We start from the raw sequence: 22,168 nt of genomic DNA on the forward strand, positions 1-22,168 counted from the left end.
CTTGTGCCAACATTCCTGCAGAGCACATTCAAATAAACCAATTAAGAATACCTTTTTCCCTGCTTTCCCTGTGTTACCTGACCTTACAATGACATCGGAATTCAGGAACAGGGATCCAAACTTTGCCCTTGACATGGAGTCAATGCTACTTTCTCCTTAATGAGAAAGTTAGGGCACCGACTGTCTAAAAAAGGTTTGTCTTCAAAGGAAGGGATTGGCAGCTGGAGCTTGTGAGGAGACAAAATGCTATTTTAGAGTAGTGCCAGTCACTGGAGAACATAGAGAATTTCAGTGATGAAGAATGAGTATTTATATTCAGGATTAAATGTTTATAGTTGACCCATATAAAATAATGATTTGCTGTCAGAAATTCTGGACTGTGACCCTACCGTCTGTTTTTTTACTTTAAAAATACACTGAATGTACTATTGTTAACACAAATCGATGCTTTTTCAGTTCTAAGGTTCACAAGAAGTTACAAATTCGGACCAAAAACCACAACTCTAATGTAATTTGAACATATTGACACTGTGTTAGTTTTATACTTGTAGCCACGACAATAAATCTAAAGGCAAGACTCCAAACAGTTGAGTTCATTTAGCAAGGGAACCATTACTCACGGTATACCCATTTACAAAAAGACAAGATCCAACGGGCGAAAAAACACTCTTCCCTCCATTTTGATCCCTAAATGAGCCCCTCTACTGTCTGTGCAGCTGGCAACTGTGGACAAGAGAAGTCTGCAAGTGTTTGTGATTTATGCGACTGATCCCTCTTTTGTGAGGCTGTACTTGACTGAGGCTGACACATTCAGGCAAGTTACAGATGGTGGCAGATTTACTGGCTTCCCAATCTGGGCGCATGGTGGCATGGACACTTCTGCGAGTTTGGGCATAACAAACAGGCTTTAAATCACAGATTGGCCCGGTTTCATTCTACTCCAACGTTTTTTTTTTTCTGCACCGAGTGTGCAAGCATGAAAGATGGGCATTTAGCAATGCCACTCACTCAAAGTGATTGTTTAATGACTTGGACGCTCAACTTCATTGTGCAGTTGAGTATTAAAGCCCTTTTTGGCCAGGACACACATACACACACTTCCCAAGTCTATTTTTTTCTAAAGAGAGCAGAACAAAGATAGTCATAAATAAACTGTGACTGCATTTGATTGCATCTCTGGTACATTCTTTAATGCATGTGTGTTTTGTGGATAAAACACACGCTGGGCTCTATTCATTGGGAAGTGTCTGCTGGGAGAATGCGGCCCTGTAAGAGCAGAATAGCTGATCGGCTCCCATATTTAATTCATGACGGAGCACATCTGCTCCATACTAGAGAGAGTTCACGACTAAACACACTTCTGAGAGCTGTAAGTAAACACACATGAGCACAACAGGGGAAAAAAGCATGCACGCTTTCTCCGAAATGCACACACTGACAGAAAAATAAACAGAAACTGACATGACTAATCGAACATCCTCTCAGAGTCTGGAACATGTTGTTTTGAAGTATTTCAACGCAGCCAAATGTACACCCAGATGGCTATGCGTGTTATGAAGAATTTAATTATATTAAGTAGAATCCACAAAGTTTTCAAAGAGGATACACACTTTTCACACTCACTCAATAGGCTGTTTTTTGGGCTGTCCTAGTGTGGAAGATTACTATACTAAAGTACAGTTAGTCCAGCTACAGGTTAGTATGTAACTTAGGTAAGTACAGAAGAGGAAGAGGGAAGTATTGCATCTCTAAAGAGTTAGTTGAAGAGTTGAGCCTCCCTATTGTGTATATATGTGTGTGCAGCAGGAAGGGAGGAAGGAGCACAGAAGGCACACATGCAGTATGGAGGAGTGACTGTGATGGGTACTTACCGACAGGGCGAGCTGAAGACACAACAATGGTGGAGTGAAGACGATAACAACAAAAAAATGAACAAAGGACAGACAAAACAGAAAGGACGAACAAAGAAGAAAGTGAAAATAATTAAGAACAAAGAAACCAAATTCAGAATGAACAATGGCAATGTGTTTTGTTTTTGTATACAACATTTCAGAACAGTGTTGGCTGGTGGAAACAGATTCCAGAGCAGAGATGCGAGGAGGAGAGGAGAAATGCAATGTATTTCATTTTATTTCATTGTTAGGGTGGACCAAAATCTTTAAAAAAAATGAAAGAAATCAAACAATTTAAATGATTTTCAAGACTAGCGCCACCTGGTGGCAAAATAACATATTATTTACTGTTGTTTTGTGAACATGTGGACAGCCAAAAAGCAAATTAGCAGTCTTCCTTTTCCTCCTTAACTTACAGACATCTCTTTTTATAAGAATTGTCTAAAAATGGGGGCTCGTCCGGGATACAGTTCAAGCTATGAGATCTGCTTCACCTGCATTAATGAGCTCGATACACACAGCTCTCAGCAAGACAGACTGTAGGCAGTACTGAAGGAATGACCAAGAGAAACTAGCTGACAAACAAAAAAAAGCAGTTCATATTTAATGCAGTAGTGGAGCTGTCGAGGAGGCTGATGCCATATTGACATAAAGAGGGTGCAACCATGCTCATATAGTGCTGTCCTCTCCTTCCTTCCCTCCCTCTTAAAAAAAAAAACCCTCTATTAAACCCCTCCACTCTGCATCCCTTCACGGCTGAACTCTGTCCACTTGTAAATCCTGCTTTCAAAAGAGCTGAAAATTTGACGGCTGTCCCCACTGGCAGCTCCTGAAGGCCACCAAACCCCCCCCCCCCACCCCCCTGTGTGTGTGAGGTTTTAAAGCCCTTCCCAGAGCATCTAAGCAGTTTGATTTAATGTGGTGAGAAGAGAAGGGAGACGGAGAAGAGGTAGAGAGGGAGATTATGGCAAAAAATAAAAAAATAAAACATTTTTATTAACCTTGCCCACCCAAGCTGGCCTTTCTAAGGTCGGTCTGCATCAGTAAACTGTGAAATGGTTTTGCTGGTTTGACTTGGAGAGCCAAAGTGGAAGATAGTGTGTGTGTTTATGTGTGTCGAGAAGGGGGGATGGTGGCCTCCATTCTAGGGGGTGTAAATAATAAAAAGGATTGGTGCTCAGGGCAAGATCACCACCACCTAAATTACACTTCAGGAGTTCATTTGAGACCCGTCAGGAGGTTATCCCACTCTTTTAGACTGAGACTACAGGAAAATACATTATACCGCTATTGATTTCAAGTAAAGAGAAACCTTATGATAGAGTCAAATGACCCACACTGTAAAAAACTGTTGCTGCCTTAAATCAATTTAAGTTGAATCAAATTAACTTCACTTTATTAAGTCACTTTAACTTACATTGATTCAAAAGACTTAAAACGTCTGTTAATAACTTCAAAATAATAAGTTGAAACCTGAATAACTTATTAAACAAGTCTTTTTGATCATATTTGTTGTAGTGTAGGTCAGTATAAATGCACTGCTGGGTTCTCTGAAAAACAAATAATAATAATAATAATAATATTATTAATATTAATAACAATAATAATTTTTCTTTTTTCTGTTTAAACTCTTTAAACATGGAGCAAAAATCAGTATCTACATTTTATATTATATATAATGTCAATAATACATGCATTGCTGGGTTCTCTGAAATACATACAATTTGGTTTTGTTTGCCAGATTAAAACTAATGATAACAATTTTTTTTATATTATATATTATTATTATTATTATTATTATTATTATTATTATTATCATTATTATTATTATTATTATTATTATTATTATTATTATTATTATTATCATCATTATTATTATTATTATTATTATCATTATTATTATCATTATTATTATTATTATTATTATTATTATTATTATTTTATTTATTTTTTCTAACAAAAACAATGCAATTTTTTTTCAGTTTAATCTCTTTAAACATGGTGCAAAAAATGTAATTCTGCAATTAATAATGATAATTAAGTAATAAAAACAGTAATTAGTAATCAAACATGCAATGAATATATAATATTTAATAAATAATACTACTGCTAAGAATAATAATAAATATGTTTATAATAAATGCATTGCTGGTTTCTCTAAAATACATACAATTTGGTTTTGTTTGCCAGATTGATAATAATAATAATAATAATAATAATAATAATAATAATAATAATAATAAAAATAATATGTCAAAAATAATAATAATAATAATAATAATAATAATAATAATAATAATAATAATAATAATAATAATAATAATTAGTATGTCAATAATAATAATAATAATAATAATAATAATAATAATAATAATAATAATAATAATAATAATAATAATACTATGTCAAAAATAATAATAATAATAATAATAATAATAAAAAAAAATAATAATAATAATAATAATAATGAGTATGTCAATAACAATAATAATAATAATAATAATACTTATTATTATTATTATTATTATTATTATTATTATTATAACAATATTTTTCTTTCAGGTTCTTCTCTATAAACATGGTGCAAAAATGTTTTTCTACAATCAATAATTATAATCAAGTAATCAAAAGAAGTAATTAGTAATCAATCATGCAATCAAAAGCAATCAACCGAGCTGATTGCACGAATCGCTTTGAAACTTTATGATGAAACACTTTCATGGCAACCAACCAATCCATAAGGCTAATAACACCGTAAACAACGTGATTTCACTTTTGATGTGGACACTCAACTGACCTCTGACGGTGAGGGTTGCGGACGCCTCCATTTTTCCCACTCGGTTCTCCGCTACACAGGTGAAGGTTCCTTCATCGGTGGCTGCTGCCTTCTTTATCCGCAGCACATAGTCATCTTTATCATATTTCATATCATACCTGAAACACATGATGTGAACATGATGAGTACAGAAATCAGATACCACATTCCCAATTTAAATGAGAATGCTTCACTTTACTGAGACAAATGCTGCCCTGATTTGAACGCTCACTTAAATGCAATAAAGAATACAACAGATTAATCCTTCATTACTCAGAGTATCCCATAATTCATTGTGCACTGACAGTGATACCCACAGACAACCTCAGGTGCTCTGCCGAGACCTACAGAGCCTTTTGGGACTTAAAGAGGCATCCGTCCGGGGTTTATAATTCTTCTAAAATGTCCAGGATTCGGCTTTTGGTTTCATTTTCTAAGCCGTTGTCATTTTTATTTTAAGCCTGATTTACTGTACTTTCACTTAGATTTGCAGCTGACAGCGCATGCACAGCCGCAAGACAGAGACAAACATTGTATAATTAATTATTTGTTGATAAACTTTTCTTTATACTCAGAGAAGACGAAATTACATCTAAACTGGCTGCAAAATATATGTACATCGTTAGAAATGGTCAATTAACTCATTTTCCTTTTTATTCCATAGATGTTTTTATTCCTTTATGTAATTTATTTCTCATTTGCTGTATTTTTTTTAATTTGATAATGTTGATATATTACATATTGTATACATGCCTAACACGCTTTGGCAATACTGAACAAAATGTCAGCAGCAGATTTTACCTGTCAGTGAGCGCACATAGCTCCTCAATAGAATAAAAGTAAAATAAAAAGTGGATATCTTATATTATTTTAACAATCTTTAAAAAAAGAAAGAAAGAAAACTTCAACCCATTGAAAAAAACTGTATAATAAATAACAATATTGTTGAAAATCCCTTTTTTTTTGTTGCATGTAGCATGTGCCATGGGTAAAAGGTGTGTTTCAATCTGGCTAAGTATATTTCAAACCTATGGGAAGCACTGATGTTATAACATCCTATGTAATATAGTCAGAGATGTATAGTAACAAAGTAGAACTACTTCACTACTGTACTTAAGAACTAAAAGGCTGTATCTGTATCTGTTTTTTTCTCCTACTTCCACTTTTACTGCAGTACATAATTCGATGAGTTTAATACTTTTACTTCTCGATTTTTATGTGTTGCATAGTTACTCGTTACAATTATAAAAATGTTACGAATCATTCCAAACCCACATTATCAATGCCAGAGCAGCATATGGCTCTGTCACAGATTTGAATAAGCTGGTATGTCATCATTCAGACAATCAAAGAAGACAGTGCTGCCTGCCTGCATTGAGAGCACTTTGGTTGGTTTTTGACATGGAAAACCTGGAAATTCCACCTTCAACTCCTTCACTTTCAACTGTTCGTGGTGACCCATGGCCCTATTTTGAGTCCATGGTTGCCATAGGTTTCCGCAGATTTTTAGCTCATCATTAATTCTGTTTATTTACTTGAGTAAATGTGTTTAATATCTATATTTATTAAGTTTTTAAATTAATTTCAGTAATATTATTGACTAATATGAAATTGTTTATCTGATTTATGTACAATGCAGTTTGTACAGTAATATTTTCTGTATTTAGTAGATAAATTATATGAGAGACTTGCTTTGTTTACCAAATAAAGTGGATCTAATTGGATTTGCATTTTAAACATTTAATACAAGTTAAAAGGATATTATTTTGTATTTGATATATTAAGGCAGGGATGTCAAACTCAATTCCTGGAGGGCCGCAGCCCTGCACAGTTTAGTTCCAGCCCTGCTTCAACACACTAAAACTGCGGTCACACTAGGCTTTTCCTCCCATAGACTTCCATTCATACGCACGCGAATGCGTCAGACCGGAAACGCAGGGTCATACGTTAAGTTTCGCAGTTCGCTGTGGTGCAAAGTTCACGCTTGGTGAACTCTGACCTGCGAAATCGCATCACTTGACTGCGTGAGACCAATCGAGGATCAAAACAAGACCTCTCAGGACAGAAATTTAAAACATGGAGCAATCGCTCGCTTAATCTTGTTTAATCCCGCCCCTTTTCGCAGCGCCGTACGACAGAATTTCGCACACACAAATCCCGGTGTGACCGCAGCTGTACCTGTAAGTTTCAAACAAGACTGAAAGACTTAATTAGTTTGATCAGCTGTGTTTAATTAGAGTTGGAACTAAACTGTGCAGGGTTGCGGCCCTCCAGGAATTGAATTTGACATCTCTCTATTAAGGTTTTAGTTATGATACTCCCAAATAATTCTCCAGAATTCCACAGATTTTTACCAATATTCTCAGCAGAAATAGTAAAAAATGTCCGCAGATTCCGTCTGGCCCATGAGTGTTTATATAGAATGATATGGAATATCGAATGAAGTGCATGCTCTGCCTCCCGAAAGATTGCGAAATGATGGCCTTCAAAAATTCACCGTCGAATTTGAAGAAACATATCAAGGTAAGTTCTAAATAATGTAATACACAAAGCACAGCAGTTTGAGCTATCCGTAAGCGCTAGATAAGTTAACGTTAGCTCCCTGCGGTTCATGACATGCTGCGATGTTTACTTGACGTTAACTAGCTGGCTATCATAAAGGCTGTGTCATGCTGAATGGTGTTTTTGACCCATAATATATCAAGTCTGGGTCTCTAGTATTTTAAACATGTCTAAAGATAGTTAACAAATTAGATAAAGATAAAATAAATGCCAGAATAATATGTATTAAAATTATCACATAAAATATCGCGCTTGTATATTAAAATTGACAATATGTCATATCTGAGATGATTTAGGACACCAGGTGGGGAAAATAGAGTGTATATTTGAGAAAGTGCATTATATAGCAGCACTGCATATGTTTTTATTACTGACAGCGAAAGATTAATTATTCAACAATGACACACACACACATATACAGTCTACAGAGAAGGAAGCTTTCAACCGGAACCGCAGATGCTTCCAATATTTATGAGGCATCCGATGTGATATGTGTGTGTATGAGAGGGAGAAGTGGGCGTTTCTGGGGGCTAATCAGAGAAACAGGCCGATTCCAGGTCAGACAGTACAGAGGGATTTGAGATGTAGAATCCAGCCTTATTGATCTGCACCTCTCTGGCAGCTTCAGGAGCAGCGTGTCCTGGAAACTGACAGCCAAAGGTGATGAGCTGAGTGTGTGTGTGTGTGTGTATGTGTGTGTGTGTGTGAGGTGAAAGTGCAGTTGAAAAGTTGACAGGCTTTGCTGGATGGTCTTCTTTGTAGTATGTTGCTATAATTGGGATTTGTGGAGTGTGTATGTGAGTGGGTCTGTGTGAGTGAGTGTGTGTGTGTGTGAGAGAGGGCGTTGTGCTGTAGTGTTTTTTGTATGACGGCTAGACCACACTCTACTGTCTGCTGTCTGTCACTCCAGATCTGGCCAGCCATGTGGCACGAGCTGACCCCCTGACATGACGACCAATAAGATCAGAATTATTCTTATACACTGTTGTGGAGGAGGACAATATGCAATCAAATCAGTACTTCTGCTTTATTTTGATGTAAAAACAAACAAACAAGAAGGAGAATTGAATAAGCACCTGAAATATAATGGTATTTAGCAATATAAACTGTGACCCTGGACCACAAAACAAGTCGTAAGTGTCTTTTTTTTGGAAATTGAGATTTACGAATCATATGAAAATAGAATAATTAAGCTTTTCATTGATGTTTGGTTGCTCCACTATTTCAATATATACAAGATATATAACTATTTGGAAATCTAGAATATAAGAGTTGAAAAAAAAACTAAATACTGATAAAATTGCCTTTAAACTTGACCTAATTGAGTTTGTAGGAGTACATATTACTTATTAATTTAATATTGATATTTACATTAAGAAAGCTACTAAATATCTTCATGAAATATAAACTTTACTTAAAACTCAAGTTATTAAACAAAACAAAACAAAACAAAAAAACAAAACAAACAAAACAAAACAAAACAAAACAAAACAAAACAAAACAAAACAAAACAAAACAAAACAAAACAAAACAAAACAAAACAAAACAAAACAAAACAAAACAAAACAAAACAAAACAAAACAAAAAACAAAACAAAACAAAACAAATCAAAAAACAAAACGAAACAAAACAAAACAAATCAAAAAACAAAACAAAACAAAACAAATCAAATCAAATCAAATCAAATCAAATCAAATCAAATCAAATCAAATCAAATCAAATCAAATCAAATCAAAAAACAAAACAAAACAAAACAAAACAAAACAAAACAAAACAAAACAAAACAAAACAAAACAAAACAAAACAAATCAAAACAAATCAAATCAAATCAAATCAAATCAAATCAAATCAAATCAAAAAACAAAACAAAACAAAACAAAACAAAACAAAATAAAAATATTTCCTCAGTATTTCGTTGATTTGTTACATTTTTATATCGTTTATCATTTAAAAATGTAAAAATAAATTAAAATAAATAAAATTTAAACAAAACAAAACAAAAATATTTTTTCAGTGTTTCTTTGATTTGTAAAAAATATTACATTTGTTACATAAACGTTATATGTTTAATGTAAATCTGTATTCAAAGGAATAATATGTAACAACATGTTATTATTTATGCATTTTTAAACATAATATTCCAAATATAATTTATATATTTTATATAATTTGTAATTAAAAACTTTTGTAAGTTAAAAAAGAAACATTTAGGTAAAAAAGCATCAAATAAACATTAAGTTTAATTTAAAAATAACTGAAAGAAATCTATTTGCCATTAAAAAAATATTAAATGACAAACAACACAACATAAATGCTAAAAAAACAAAAAACAAATTCGGCATTACTTTATTTTGAGAGTCCCTTTAACGTATTTTGTTGAATTTAAGTTGCATTGCATCTACATGTCAACTAATTCTCAATATATTATAAGCAGACTGTTAGCTTGGGGTTAGGGTTAGTGTAAGTTGACATGTACTTGCAAAGTGTCTTACCATTAATTTAAATGAATAATAAAACTGCATTAGTTTCTGAAAATAACACTGATACAAACAGTGTTTTTCTTTGCTTATAACTGCTAATTTCATCACAATTGATAAATGTATTACATGCTTTGATCATGTAAGGTCACAAAGTCCACATTTAAATGAATAAAGTTGATACTGATTCAATGTAAACTCAAGGAGAAAGACACAGCACAAAAGCTTAAACACTCAAAACTATCAAGTATCGTTCTGACAGAGCCTGAGGCGCAGTCTGACGTAACCGAATACTGAAAGAAAGAGAGAGACTGAGATTAAAGAAACAACATAAACACATGCAAATCAGATCTTCAACCACTAAGACTAAATATTGCATGAAACGAGCCTGGTAAAACGAGAAACACACACACAGAGAAACAGTAGCGCTCTATATGTGCTTCCTCTCAGAGCCGGATCTGTTCTCTATTAGGAGAGGAATGCAATTACACATGAAGAAAGGCAATGCTGAAGACTCCATTGGCCTCCAAAACAACTCACACATATTACGCAGCATGCATTAGTGACAGATTGGGGGTGTAAACATTTGCAGACACAGCTTTTGACTGTCTTTTCCTTGTTAATTTGTACTTGGAGCTCAGAGTTGGTGTAAAAGTCTGCGCCAAATGGCCTGGTGTTACTTTGACAAGCTAATGAGTTCATATCTCATCTCTGCATGAACAGCGCAGGCGTCCTGAAACTCAGCGAAAAGAGAGTTTGGATTAGATGCTACTTCTCCAAAGGTTTTTTACCAGAAATATCGGATTGGGGCATAATAAGAAAGGGATAAATTACACCCAGGTGGTTGTTATGGCAGAAGGTTTATTGGTGGTCCAATGTGAAGCGTCAAGGTCATTTTTCCTGCAAAACAACCGCCTGGATGTGCTTTATCACACTTATTAAATGACTACTTGCACAAAACCTAAAAATAGACACAAGACACTGTTCTAAGCAGTAATAGTTCAATAATTCTTAAATTAAACGCAAAGCTGACAGAAACGAAATCAGCTGATGGAGTATACACTAACCTGTGCATTATTCAGTCACAAAATGGCAACAAATTGTCAAAAACACAACACTGACAGAAACTAAATCAGCTGATGGAGTATACACTAACCTGCGCAGTATTTAGTCACAAGATGGCGACTAACAGTCAAAAAAGCAACGCTGACAGAAACTAAATCAGCTGATGGAGTATACACTAACCTGCACATTATTTAGTCACAAGATGATGCCAAACTGTCAAAAACGCAATGCTGACCAAACCAAAATGATGATGGTGTGTACACTAACCTGCACATTATTTAGTCACAAAATGGTGCCAAATTGTCAAAAACACAATGCTGACTGAAACGAAATCAACTGATGGAGTATACACTAACCTGCGCATCATTTAGTCACAAGATGACGTCAAACTTTCAAAAACGCAATGCTGACCCAAACAAAATCAGTTGATGGCGTATACACTAACCTGCACATTATTTAGTCACAAAATGGTGCCAAATTGTCAAAAACGCAACGCTGACAAAAACGAAAACAGCTGATGGAGTATACACTAACCTGCGCATCATTTAGTCACAAGATGGCGCCAAATTGTAAAAAACGCAATGCTGACAGAAATGAAATCAGCTGATGGAGTATGCACTAACCTCTAAATTACTCAGACACAAGACGGCGCTAAACAGTCAAAAACGCAAAGCTGTCAGAAACAAAAACAGCTGATGGAGTATACACTAACCTGCGCATTATTCATTCACAAGATGGCGCCAAACTGTCAAAAACACAACGCTGACTGAAACGAAATCAACTGATGGAGTATACACTAACCTTCGCATCATTTAGTCACAAGATGGCGCCAAACTGTCAAAAACACAACACTGACTGAAACGAAATCAACTGATGGAGTATTTACTAACCTGCGCATCATTTAGTCACAAGATGACGTCAAACTGTCAAAAACACAACACTGACTGAAACAAAAACAGCTGATGGAGTATACATTAACCTGCACATCATTTAGACACAAGATGGCGCCAAATTGTAAAAAACACAACACTCACTGAAACGAAATCAGCTGATGGAGTATACACTAACCTGCGCATCATTTAGTCACAAGATGGCGCCAAGCTGTCAAAAACACAACGCTGACAGAAACGAAAACAGCTGATGGAGTATACACTAACCTGCGCATTTAATTATGAACATTTAACTTGATTGATGACTGAATGAAAGGGTTTAGAAAATTTAAAGAAGCTATAATATTTAAATGTTAATATAATAATAATAGGTTATGTTAATAATTGTAATGGACCCTCGATAAATATAATATGAAAATAAAAATATTCCAAAAATGGATATTTGGTGAGGTTTTATGTTGCAAGGGGAACACTATCTTGATTTTGTGACCGGGGCCTATAGGACAGGGTTTTTCCACCATTTAAATGTTAAATATTGTATAACCTGAAGGTCAACTGGTTGGAAACCTGTTATCTAGCACAAACGTGAGCTCTTTCAGACATCTACATAATCAGGACCAAAAGAGGCGATGAGGATAATACAAGTGACTCGACGGCTCAGAATGTCAAAATTAAAATAATCCGCCGCTTCATAGAAAGAAAATAAAATCAGACACATGTTTTTTTGTCTAGTATGGGTCTTGTGGTAATTACGTGCTGCGAAATTCCGACTTATTTAATTATTAGATTGTCATTGTTTCTTTCTCTAAACCTAATTAATTTCTTGATATGCTTCTCAGGAAGAAAAGAGAAGACGCATGTTGAATTATTACCTGACAGATAGACTGATTGTAGTACGCGTTGAATTAATTACTATGTGTGTTTTAGCTGACAGCTGAATAATGGAGATTAATCTAATTGTTTCTTACAAAACTAATAAACCAAGTAAAGTCTGCACCGAAATGTGCGGGATGACACTTGTGATCTGATGAAAGGAGCATGGTAAAGTAATTATGTATAAATCTTCATGAATTTAATATGTTTAAGCAGATGGACACTACAGGGATGGAATATAATTGTGATGAATGATGTCAATGAATACCAAACAAACTGGTCAAATTCAACCACACTGATTCAAACTCATATTAAAGTACTTCATATGTGACCCTGGACCCTTTTCAAAATTGAGATTTGGTGACATTGGAATAAATAAGATGAGAAAATAAGCTTTCCATTAATGTATGGTTTGTTAGGATTGGATAATATTTAGCAGAGATTTAACTATTTAAAAATACGAAATCTGAGGGTTAAAAAAATGAATTATTTGAGAAGCTGTTTTATTGAAGTGTGTAGGAATGCATGTTGCTAATCAAAAATAAAGTTTTGATATATTTACTCTGAAAATTTCCAAACAAATATTCAACAAACATGATCTTTACTTAATATTTGATTGTTTTTGGCTTTGGTTTTTAAGAAAAACCTGTTATTTTGACCCATAAAATGTGATTTTGGCTATTGGTTATTACAAAAATATACCTGCGCAAAATAAAACATTAGGATTTGTGGTCCAAGGTTGCATATTTCAAATGTATACACGCTGTAAACATTGTGTGAGTTTGATTTCATACTTTCATCCTGATTAGGTTCGGTATAATTAATTAAACCACCATCGACAGTGTGTTTTGTTTGTGTTTTGACGGCTGCTTCGCAAAGCATGATCTTGAAGTGTTGCCATGTCCTCATATTATAAGAATCATTGATCTTGTTTTTTTGTTGGGCTTGGCATAAACAGCTATTAAGTTTTTGGAATTAATAAAGTAGGTGGATGGCAACATTTTGGCTGTATTTTCAAAGTAAAATCTTTGGATTTATTAGCCACCCTTTTAATATTTTTTTCTTTTTCAAATATTTCAAATATTTTTCAAATGATGTTCAACAGAGCAAGAAAATTTTCCCAGTATGTCTGATAATATTTTTTCTTCTGAAGAAAGTCTTTTTTGTTTTATTTTGGCTAGAATAAAAGCAGTTTTAAACACAATTTTAAGATCAAAGCCCTTTTAAGCAATATTTCAGAATGTCTACATAACAAACCATCGTTATACAATAACTTGCCTGATTACCCTAACTTGCCTAGTTAACCTAATTAACCTAGTTAAGCCTTTAAATGTCACTTTAAGCTGTATAGAAGTGTCTTGAAAAATATCTAGTAAAATATTATGTGCTGTCATCATGGCAAATATAAACTAAATCAGTTATTACAGATGATTTATTAAAAGTATTATGTTTAGAAATGTGTTGAAAAAAATCTGCTCTTTGTTAAACAGAAATTGGGGAAAAAATAAACAGGGGGGCTAATAATTCAGTGGGTCTAATAATTCTGACTTCAACTGTATATATATATACATATATATATATATATATATATATATATATATATATATATATATATATATATATATATATATATATATATATATATATATATATATATATATATATATATACAGTCAATCCTGAAATTATTCATAGCATAACCAGGGTATAAAGTGTATACCCTGGGTATATCTGTTAATTAACAGTTTCCATATTATGTGCTTTCCGTTTATTAACGGTTGTGAATTGACTTATTTGATGTTGATCTCTGCTCTGTCGACTTTTTTTATGTTGAAAAATTTACTTACAGTTTAACAAATTGACTTTTATTGACATTTTTGTTGTTTGAAATAAGTAAAAAAAAAATATATATATAGAGAAACAGGTCTGTAAAATAACATACACTGGCAGTTTATTACAAGGGTTTTGTAGCGTAATACACAACACCAACCCAGATGATATATCACTTTAAACTATTAAAAATGTTAATAAAAGTCACTTTTTAGAACTTTTCAAAGTTAAAAGTTGTAGGAAGAATAAAGTCCCATAATGGAATTAAAAAAGCATATATAAGCATGAAAAATAAAAGCATGAATCATAAAATATGGAAAACTGCTACTTTACAGTGTGTACTATAGTAGATTATGTAAGGATTAATTAATTGTCTGACTTTCTAAAAACACAAAGAAAAAATGTGCACAGATGTTATGTAAATCTATGTAAAGTCCCAATAATAAACTGTCCTTTTAGAATGGTTGAACAGGACTAAGTCTGAAAGCTGTACAGATATGGAGAATGTGGGAAAAGTACACAGAGGCGCAGGGGTTTATTTTGTCTGGGTTGCTTGTGAGAGCATGCGGGCCGGTGACCCGTACCAAATCACAGACGCAAACAAACAAACAAGACATGATAGCACTCACAAACACAGCCGCTGCTCGCATCCTTATCTGCAGTCTGAGGACACACACACGTGTTTTGGCACTGTCTCAATAGACAAGGCTGTTTTTACTCTTACTGATGAACATTTATTTTAATACTTGACTCTTAGGGTTTTTAACCACCTATAGGATGCAATCCCTTCTCTCTTATGCACCAAGTCTCTTGTTAGAAACACATCTTTGTTTGTGTTTGTACAGATAGATCTTTTATATGTTTATACTTGCACCACATACTCTATATCAAAAGTCTGTAATTCGTTTATATTTGCTTTTATTTTCTATTGCATAACTTCTGTTTCTCCAAATTTAGATTCTTCTTGTTGTTATTATTATTATTTTTGTTATTATTTTTAAGGTGACGAGCATTTCACTGCATAATTATGACTCTGTATGTGACAAATAAACTTTGAATTTGAATATTTCTTCAAATAAGAAACTCAAAGGTTTTGCTGTGCTTTTATATATGGTACAATATGGCCATGGTTATACCATGCTTTTGTGAACATTTAGCAGGGTATTTGAAAAAAAGCATAACATACTGTGCTGTATGACGTAAATGTGTTAAATGAAGTACTCTGTATTAGTATAGTGTATGAATATGATAATATTTCACATACATGCTAACATTTACTCTACATAGATTTGTGACACAATCACCGATCGCATAGAACTACAAATCTGCCGGTATATGGACCACAAGATCCAGTCATGGACCATACACTCACACCTGTTCTGGTTTCCCACTGATTGCTAACACACACAGCTGAAGCTGTTCAGAACTGATTACATGGACTTTAAAAGCAGCACAGACACATACACCAGGGGCTGAGTCATGTGAATAGTATAGTGAACAATTTCAGTTATGTGTGTTAGCAATCAGTGGGAATCATTCTGAAACATTATTATTATTTAAAAAATGGCTATTTTTCTAAATTTGACACATTAAATGATTAGAAATGAGGAAGATTTAATAAGTAAATGATCTGATATGCAGATTTGTTGCTGAAGAAACATTATTATCAATTTGGACAACAATTGTGCAGCTTAAAGCTATAGAAATCAGGATTTTAATATTATTAATGTTATTATTATTATTATTATTATTATTATTATTATAAATGTTATTATTATTCATGTTGTTATTATTATTATTATTATTATTATTATTATTATTATTATTATTATTATTATTATTATTATTATTATTACTTTTATTGTTATTATTACTACTACTACTACTACTATTATTATTATTATTATTATTATTATTATTATTATTATTATTATTATTGTTGTTGTTGTTGTTGTTGTTATTAATATTATTGTCACCATTATTATTAATATCATTAGTATTATTATTACTATTAATATTATTTTTATTTGATATTATTATTATCATTATAATTATTATTGTTATTACTATTATTATTAATTTTATTGTGATTATTATTATCATTATTATCATTATTATTATTTATTTATTTATTTATTTATTTTTTGCTAACATAAATCTCTAGATTTGTATCAATTTAAAGCATCCTGCTGAATAAAAGTTGCAATACTTAAATATATATTTTAATATTTAAGTGGAAGTTTTTTAATATTTTACTATTTTATTAGTAGTGTACAATAATAAATATTATTAATAATATAAAATCATAGCTTTTTTGTAAGGGAAATATTAACCACTTGACAAACTAAGCCTCCTCACACAGTAATAGTACCATTCCACATTTCATCTAATGTTTCCGTATGAATTCGATTCTAGATTTATTGCTTTTGACACACTGTATCTGGTCCATGACTAAATCTTTTTCTGTATCCCCTGCAGGATGATCTTTGTCAAAAGTGTTCTCATCCTCTCCCTCTCGCTCTCTTTATCTCACTATCGCAGTCTGAACGAAGAGGCCCGAGGCTGCATAACTTCTCTTTTGTGTTGCCAGATCCTCACCTGCACCGGGTACACCTGTCTTTACCCGAGGGCCTCAGCACGGAGCTAAAGAATCCAAAGCACTGAGGCCCACGGCGCAGCTCTGGCTTCTACTCTCAGCAGGGGGCCTCACGACAGAGCTCTGAAAACGGGCCCCAGCGTGGAGCTCTACGCCTACGTACATCACAGATGCCTTTTTTCTTTATCGAATATTTCCCAAATGATGTTAACCAGAGCAAGGAAATTTTCACAGTATTTTCTATAATATTTTTTCTTCTGGAGAAAGTCTTATTTGTTTTATTTTGGCTAGAATAAAAGCAGTTTTACATTTACAAATATCTAGCAAAATATTATGCACTGTAATCATTGCAAAAACAAAAGAAATCAGTTATCAGCTATTATATTTAGAAATGTGTTTGAAAAAATCTTCTTTCCATTAAACAGAAACTGGGGATAAAAATATACAGGGGGCTAATAATTCAGGAGCGCTCATAATTCTGACTGTATATGTTTGAGATTGGCAGACATGTCTGTCAGCGTGTCTCGGTCTCACCTCCCGCGGGGGATGTCAATGTCGTCTTTTTTCCAGCGGATGGACGGCTGCGGGTCTCCCTGCACCTGACAGCGAAATTCCACCGCCTCCTCCTCCAGAACCACCTGGTTAATGGGACGTCGCAGGAACGTGGGCCTCTCTGGAAAGAAGGACATAAGAAACCTCAATGACTCAACATTAGTCACAAATGGTGTACAGAAGCTCTTGTGATGTTACGTAAGAGAGTGAGCGATACTTTTTTTTTTTGTCTCGGCATGTTTTACGACTGACATGAAGACACAAGCATAATAGGGGAATTAGACATGACACATTCTCTCACCATGGAAAAATTAATGGGGATCGTTGGAACTTGCTTGTTTACAGAAGCGTCAATTTTGAGCTGAGATGTTAAGCATTTTCTGGGAGTGAGTGAATAGTTTTATTTTTTTATGGCAAGGAATCAGGTTCAGGACGTACTGAATGAAGATTTGGGCAACACTACAGTGTCAGTGACTGAACTAAGGACAGTGTAAACAAAAGGATAGACAAATAACAAAAAAAAAAGTAAAACATGGTGACTAAAAGAGAAAACTGATTTAAATAAAGCAATATATAGAAAACTTCTGCAAAACAATCTAAACAAACATCATAACTGAACTAAAAACTAAATAAACATAAAAACCAAGAAAGTACGAAACTGTACTTTTGAAAATACAAGGTCGTGACTGGGGTTTAGGGTTTTAGAGTTTATGATAACTCATTTTGGGTACAAAGTTGTACCCTAAGGACCAGCTATGGACCTTAAAGTACAGTTATAGGTTTTGTACTTCTAAGTACAAAATTGTACCTCCATGGTACCTTTTTTCTGACCGTAGTCAAAAAAAAAAAAATAATAAAAACTTTTAAAACTAAACAAACAAACAAACAAACAAACAAACAAACAAACAAACAAACAAACAAACAAACAGAAACATGGACAAAAGTAAAAGACAAACAAAATGAACAAAACAAAAACATCACTGACCAACAGAACAATAAAAAACAAATACAATGCAAAAAATGGAAATAAAACAAACAGCACAAGTAAAATTAAATCAATCTAGTTAAAAAACAAAGTGTCAAAACAAAGAAACAAACAAAACAAAAGAACTAGGAAATAGAACAATGAACCCAAACAGAAACAATGTTAAAAAAGAAGAAAAAAACAAAACAGCATTACTAAAATAAAAATAAAATAAATCCAGTCACAAACTTTTGTAAAAGAAAGCGGCAAATAATATATATATATATATATATATATATATATATATATATATATATATATATATATATATATATATATATATATATATATATATATATATATATAAAAAAAAAAAAAAATATATATATATATATATATATATATATATATATATATATATATATATATATATAAAACTTCTTGCTTGTTTGCAGAAGTGTCAAGTATGATGCTCAACATTTTCTGGAAAAGTTTTATTTTTAGGATTTTCGGGAAGTACTGAACTGTGATTTGGAACTCATTTTGGGTGCAAAGTTGTACCCTAAGGACCAATTTTTGGACTTTAAAGTACAAGTGTACATTTTGTACTCCGAAGAAGTAAAAAAACAAACTAATAAAAACTAAACGTAACACACACACAAAACAAACCCCTCAAAAAAACATGAGCAAACGTAAAAGACAAACAAATAAATAATAAAAACATCATAAATCATATAAGCTTGCAGAAAACAAAACAAAACAAAACAGCATTACTAAAATAAAAAAACAACATAAATCCAAAAAAAAAAAAACATTGGAAAACTAAAAACTAAATAAAACAAAGAAATTATGCACATTCTCTCACCATGGAAAGTGTCAGTTACAGAAAAGTCAATTACTAGCTGAGATGATTTTCTAAGAATTTTTTTTTGTATGTTTCTGTTGTATTTTGTATTCATTCATTCATTCATTCATTCATTCATGAGTTAGATAGTCAGTGGCCATGAACGCACCGAACACAGTGACCTGGGCTGTTTCGCTGTCTCTTTCGCCAACCATGTTGGTGCCCACACAAATGTACATGCCAGCGTCGCTTTTCCTGGTGTTGGAGATCATCAGCTTCCCTCCACGGATCTAAAAGAGGAAAAAACAATGAAACTTTACAGCTTCTATGACACTTCATTAGATAAGATACCGCAACACTCTCAGTGGAGCTACCTGAGATTAGGTGTCTTGCTCAAGGGCAAAATAGATGTGGTTTATGATTCACCTATTGCTGGTTTTGAAGCCGTAATGTTCTAGATTCAAGGACAGATCATTACCGCTACACCACACCCTGAATAAAGCTCTCTTTGTTTAGAAATATTCAGTCTGAAACAAAACATCTGAGAACAAAACATATTGAGTCTGAAACTAAACATCTTTGTAATCAGCTGGAAACTTTACAGGGCAATTATTATTATTACTTCACTGCGACTGTAAATATTTAGACTACAACAAACAGAGCAAAAACATTGCATAACATAAGCAAATAAAAACACAATAAATAAAAAACAGAAAGTAAATCTAAATAAAACTAAGTAAAATACATTTGAAAAACTAGATGAAACAAAAAAAAAAACCTTAAAACATCTGTAAAATAAACATAATAAGTAAACTAGTAAATAAGTAAATTCTTAAGTAAATATGTAAATCCTTGAAAACTATTTCAAAAAGATAAAAAAAGTTTTAGATTTTTGCTAAAATAAAACAAAGTAAAATCTTAAATTAAATTACAAAGAGAAAAAATAATAAAATAAAACAAATTTCAATCAATTAAAAATTTTTTACTTCAAAATAAAAAAAATATTAAGTTAAATTACAAATAATAAAAATAAAAATAAAAATGAAATGAAATAAAAAATAAAAAATGAATAACCTAAAATAAAAACTAATAAAATAAAAAATGTAATTAAATTACAAATAATAAAAAACAAACATAAAATAAAAAATAAAAACAAAAAAATTAAGGAAATTACAAATAAAAAAGAAATAACCTAAAGTAAAAAATTATAAAATTAAATTAAAAATTAAATTACAAAATTCAAATAAAATTCAAAATAAAATATAAAAATTGTATGAAATTACAAATAAAAAAGAAATAACCTAAAGTAAAAAATGATAAAATGAAATTAAAAATCAAATTACAAAATTCAAATAAAATTCAAAATAAAATATAAAAATGAAATGAAATTACAAATAAAAAACAAATAACCTAAAATAAAAAAATAAAATAAAAAATTGAATTAAATTACAATTAATTGAAAAATAAACATAAAATAAATTAAATGAAATTACAAATAAAAAAGAAATAACCTAAAGTAAAAAAATACAAAATTAAATTAAAAATAAAGTTACAAAATTCAAATAAAATTTAAAATAAAATTAAATTAAATAAAATAATGTAATTAAATTACAAATAAAAAATAAATAACCTAAAACAAAAAATAATAAAATAAAAATAAAAATGTAATTAAATTACAAATAATATATATATATATATATTTATTTTTTTTATAAAATTAAAAATAAAACTGAATAACCTAAAATAAAAAAATAATTGAAATAAAATAAAATAAAATAAAATAAAATAAAATAAAATAAAATAAAATAAAATAAAATAAAATAAAATAAAATAAATCTTCCTGCTCTCTCGAGTTTTCACCTTGATCCTGTCATCCTTCTCATCGATTCGGACTTTGTCTTTCTTCCAGTAGGTGGTGGGCTCCGGGTGTCCTCGAGGAGGGACACACTCCAGGATGGCTGGCTCTCCAGCGGCCACCACCACATCTGTAGGGTTCTGCCGGAAATCATCCCGTAACACTGAAACAGACACAAGCAGAGAGAAAAAAGAAGATTAGCTCATTCCTCAAGCCTTGGCAAATGAACTCATGCTTGCAATCCCCCTGTGGCACAAATAAATGTTCCTTTGTTGCTGAAACAGATGTCATTTCATTAAGTCCTCTAAAGCAGCAACACGCTCCAGCAGTGCTCGGATGTTCAACAGAGACACCTGTCAGAGAGGAAACACACTGCAGTGGGAAACTGGGGGAAAATTAACTAGTATTTATCACCGTACCTGCTGATTGATTACATTAAGAATTAAAAACTTTTTTTATATTACAAGGTTGTATGTTTAAATATGCAAATAAGGCCTGGCTTCATTGAACAGGTGCTAATTTGCATATATATTTCCAGCACAAAAATTGGATGAACACTGGATGAAGTCTTATACTCCTACTGTAGCCAGACAGCAAGAATTATGTATGAACAGTATGTATGTACAGTTGATGTCAGAATTATTGTTTTATCTCGGCTAGAATAAAAGCAGCTTTTAATTCGCTTAATTACTCTAACCTGCCTAGTTAACCTAATTAACCTAGTTAAGCCTTTAAATGTCACTTTAAGCTGTATAGAAGTGTCTTGAAAATATCTAGTAAAATATTATTTTGCATCATCATGGCAAAGATAAAAGAAATCAGTTATTAGAAATGAGTTATGAAAACTATTAAGTTTAGAAATGTGTTGAAAAAAAAAATTCTCGCAGTTAAACAGATATTGGGGGAAAAATTAAACAGGGGGGATAATAATTCAGGGGGGCTAATAATTTTGA

At 32.1% G+C, this 22,168-nt stretch overlaps 1 protein-coding gene across 12 annotated transcripts in view; it reads right to left on the bottom strand.

Annotated features, from left to right (window-relative positions):
• robo2 (roundabout, axon guidance receptor, homolog 2 (Drosophila)) overlaps positions 1-22,168 on the bottom strand; it is a 687,764-nt gene that overhangs the window by 129,836 nt on the left and 535,760 nt on the right. For 7 of the 12 annotated variants that reach the window (XM_056473158.1, XM_056473166.1, XM_056473156.1 and 4 more), the window contains exons 3-7: positions 21,221-21,378; positions 19,530-19,650; positions 17,535-17,673; positions 4,690-4,826; positions 1,872-1,883 (exon numbers count right to left, since the gene is read on the bottom strand). In XM_056473158.1, the coding sequence (XP_056329133.1) occupies positions 1,872-1,883; positions 4,690-4,826; positions 17,535-17,673; positions 19,530-19,650; positions 21,221-21,378 (567 nt within the window). The remainder of the gene's footprint in view (positions 1-1,871; positions 1,884-4,689; positions 4,827-17,534; positions 17,674-19,529; positions 19,651-21,220; positions 21,379-22,168) is intronic. The other 5 variants (XM_056473160.1, XM_056473157.1, XM_056473165.1 and 2 more) reach the window with 1 other exon arrangement.

Source organism: Danio aesculapii, chromosome 15, assembly GCF_903798145.1.
Source record: "Danio aesculapii chromosome 15, fDanAes4.1, whole genome shotgun sequence".
Taxonomy (NCBI): domain Eukaryota; kingdom Metazoa; phylum Chordata; class Actinopteri; order Cypriniformes; family Danionidae; genus Danio; species Danio aesculapii.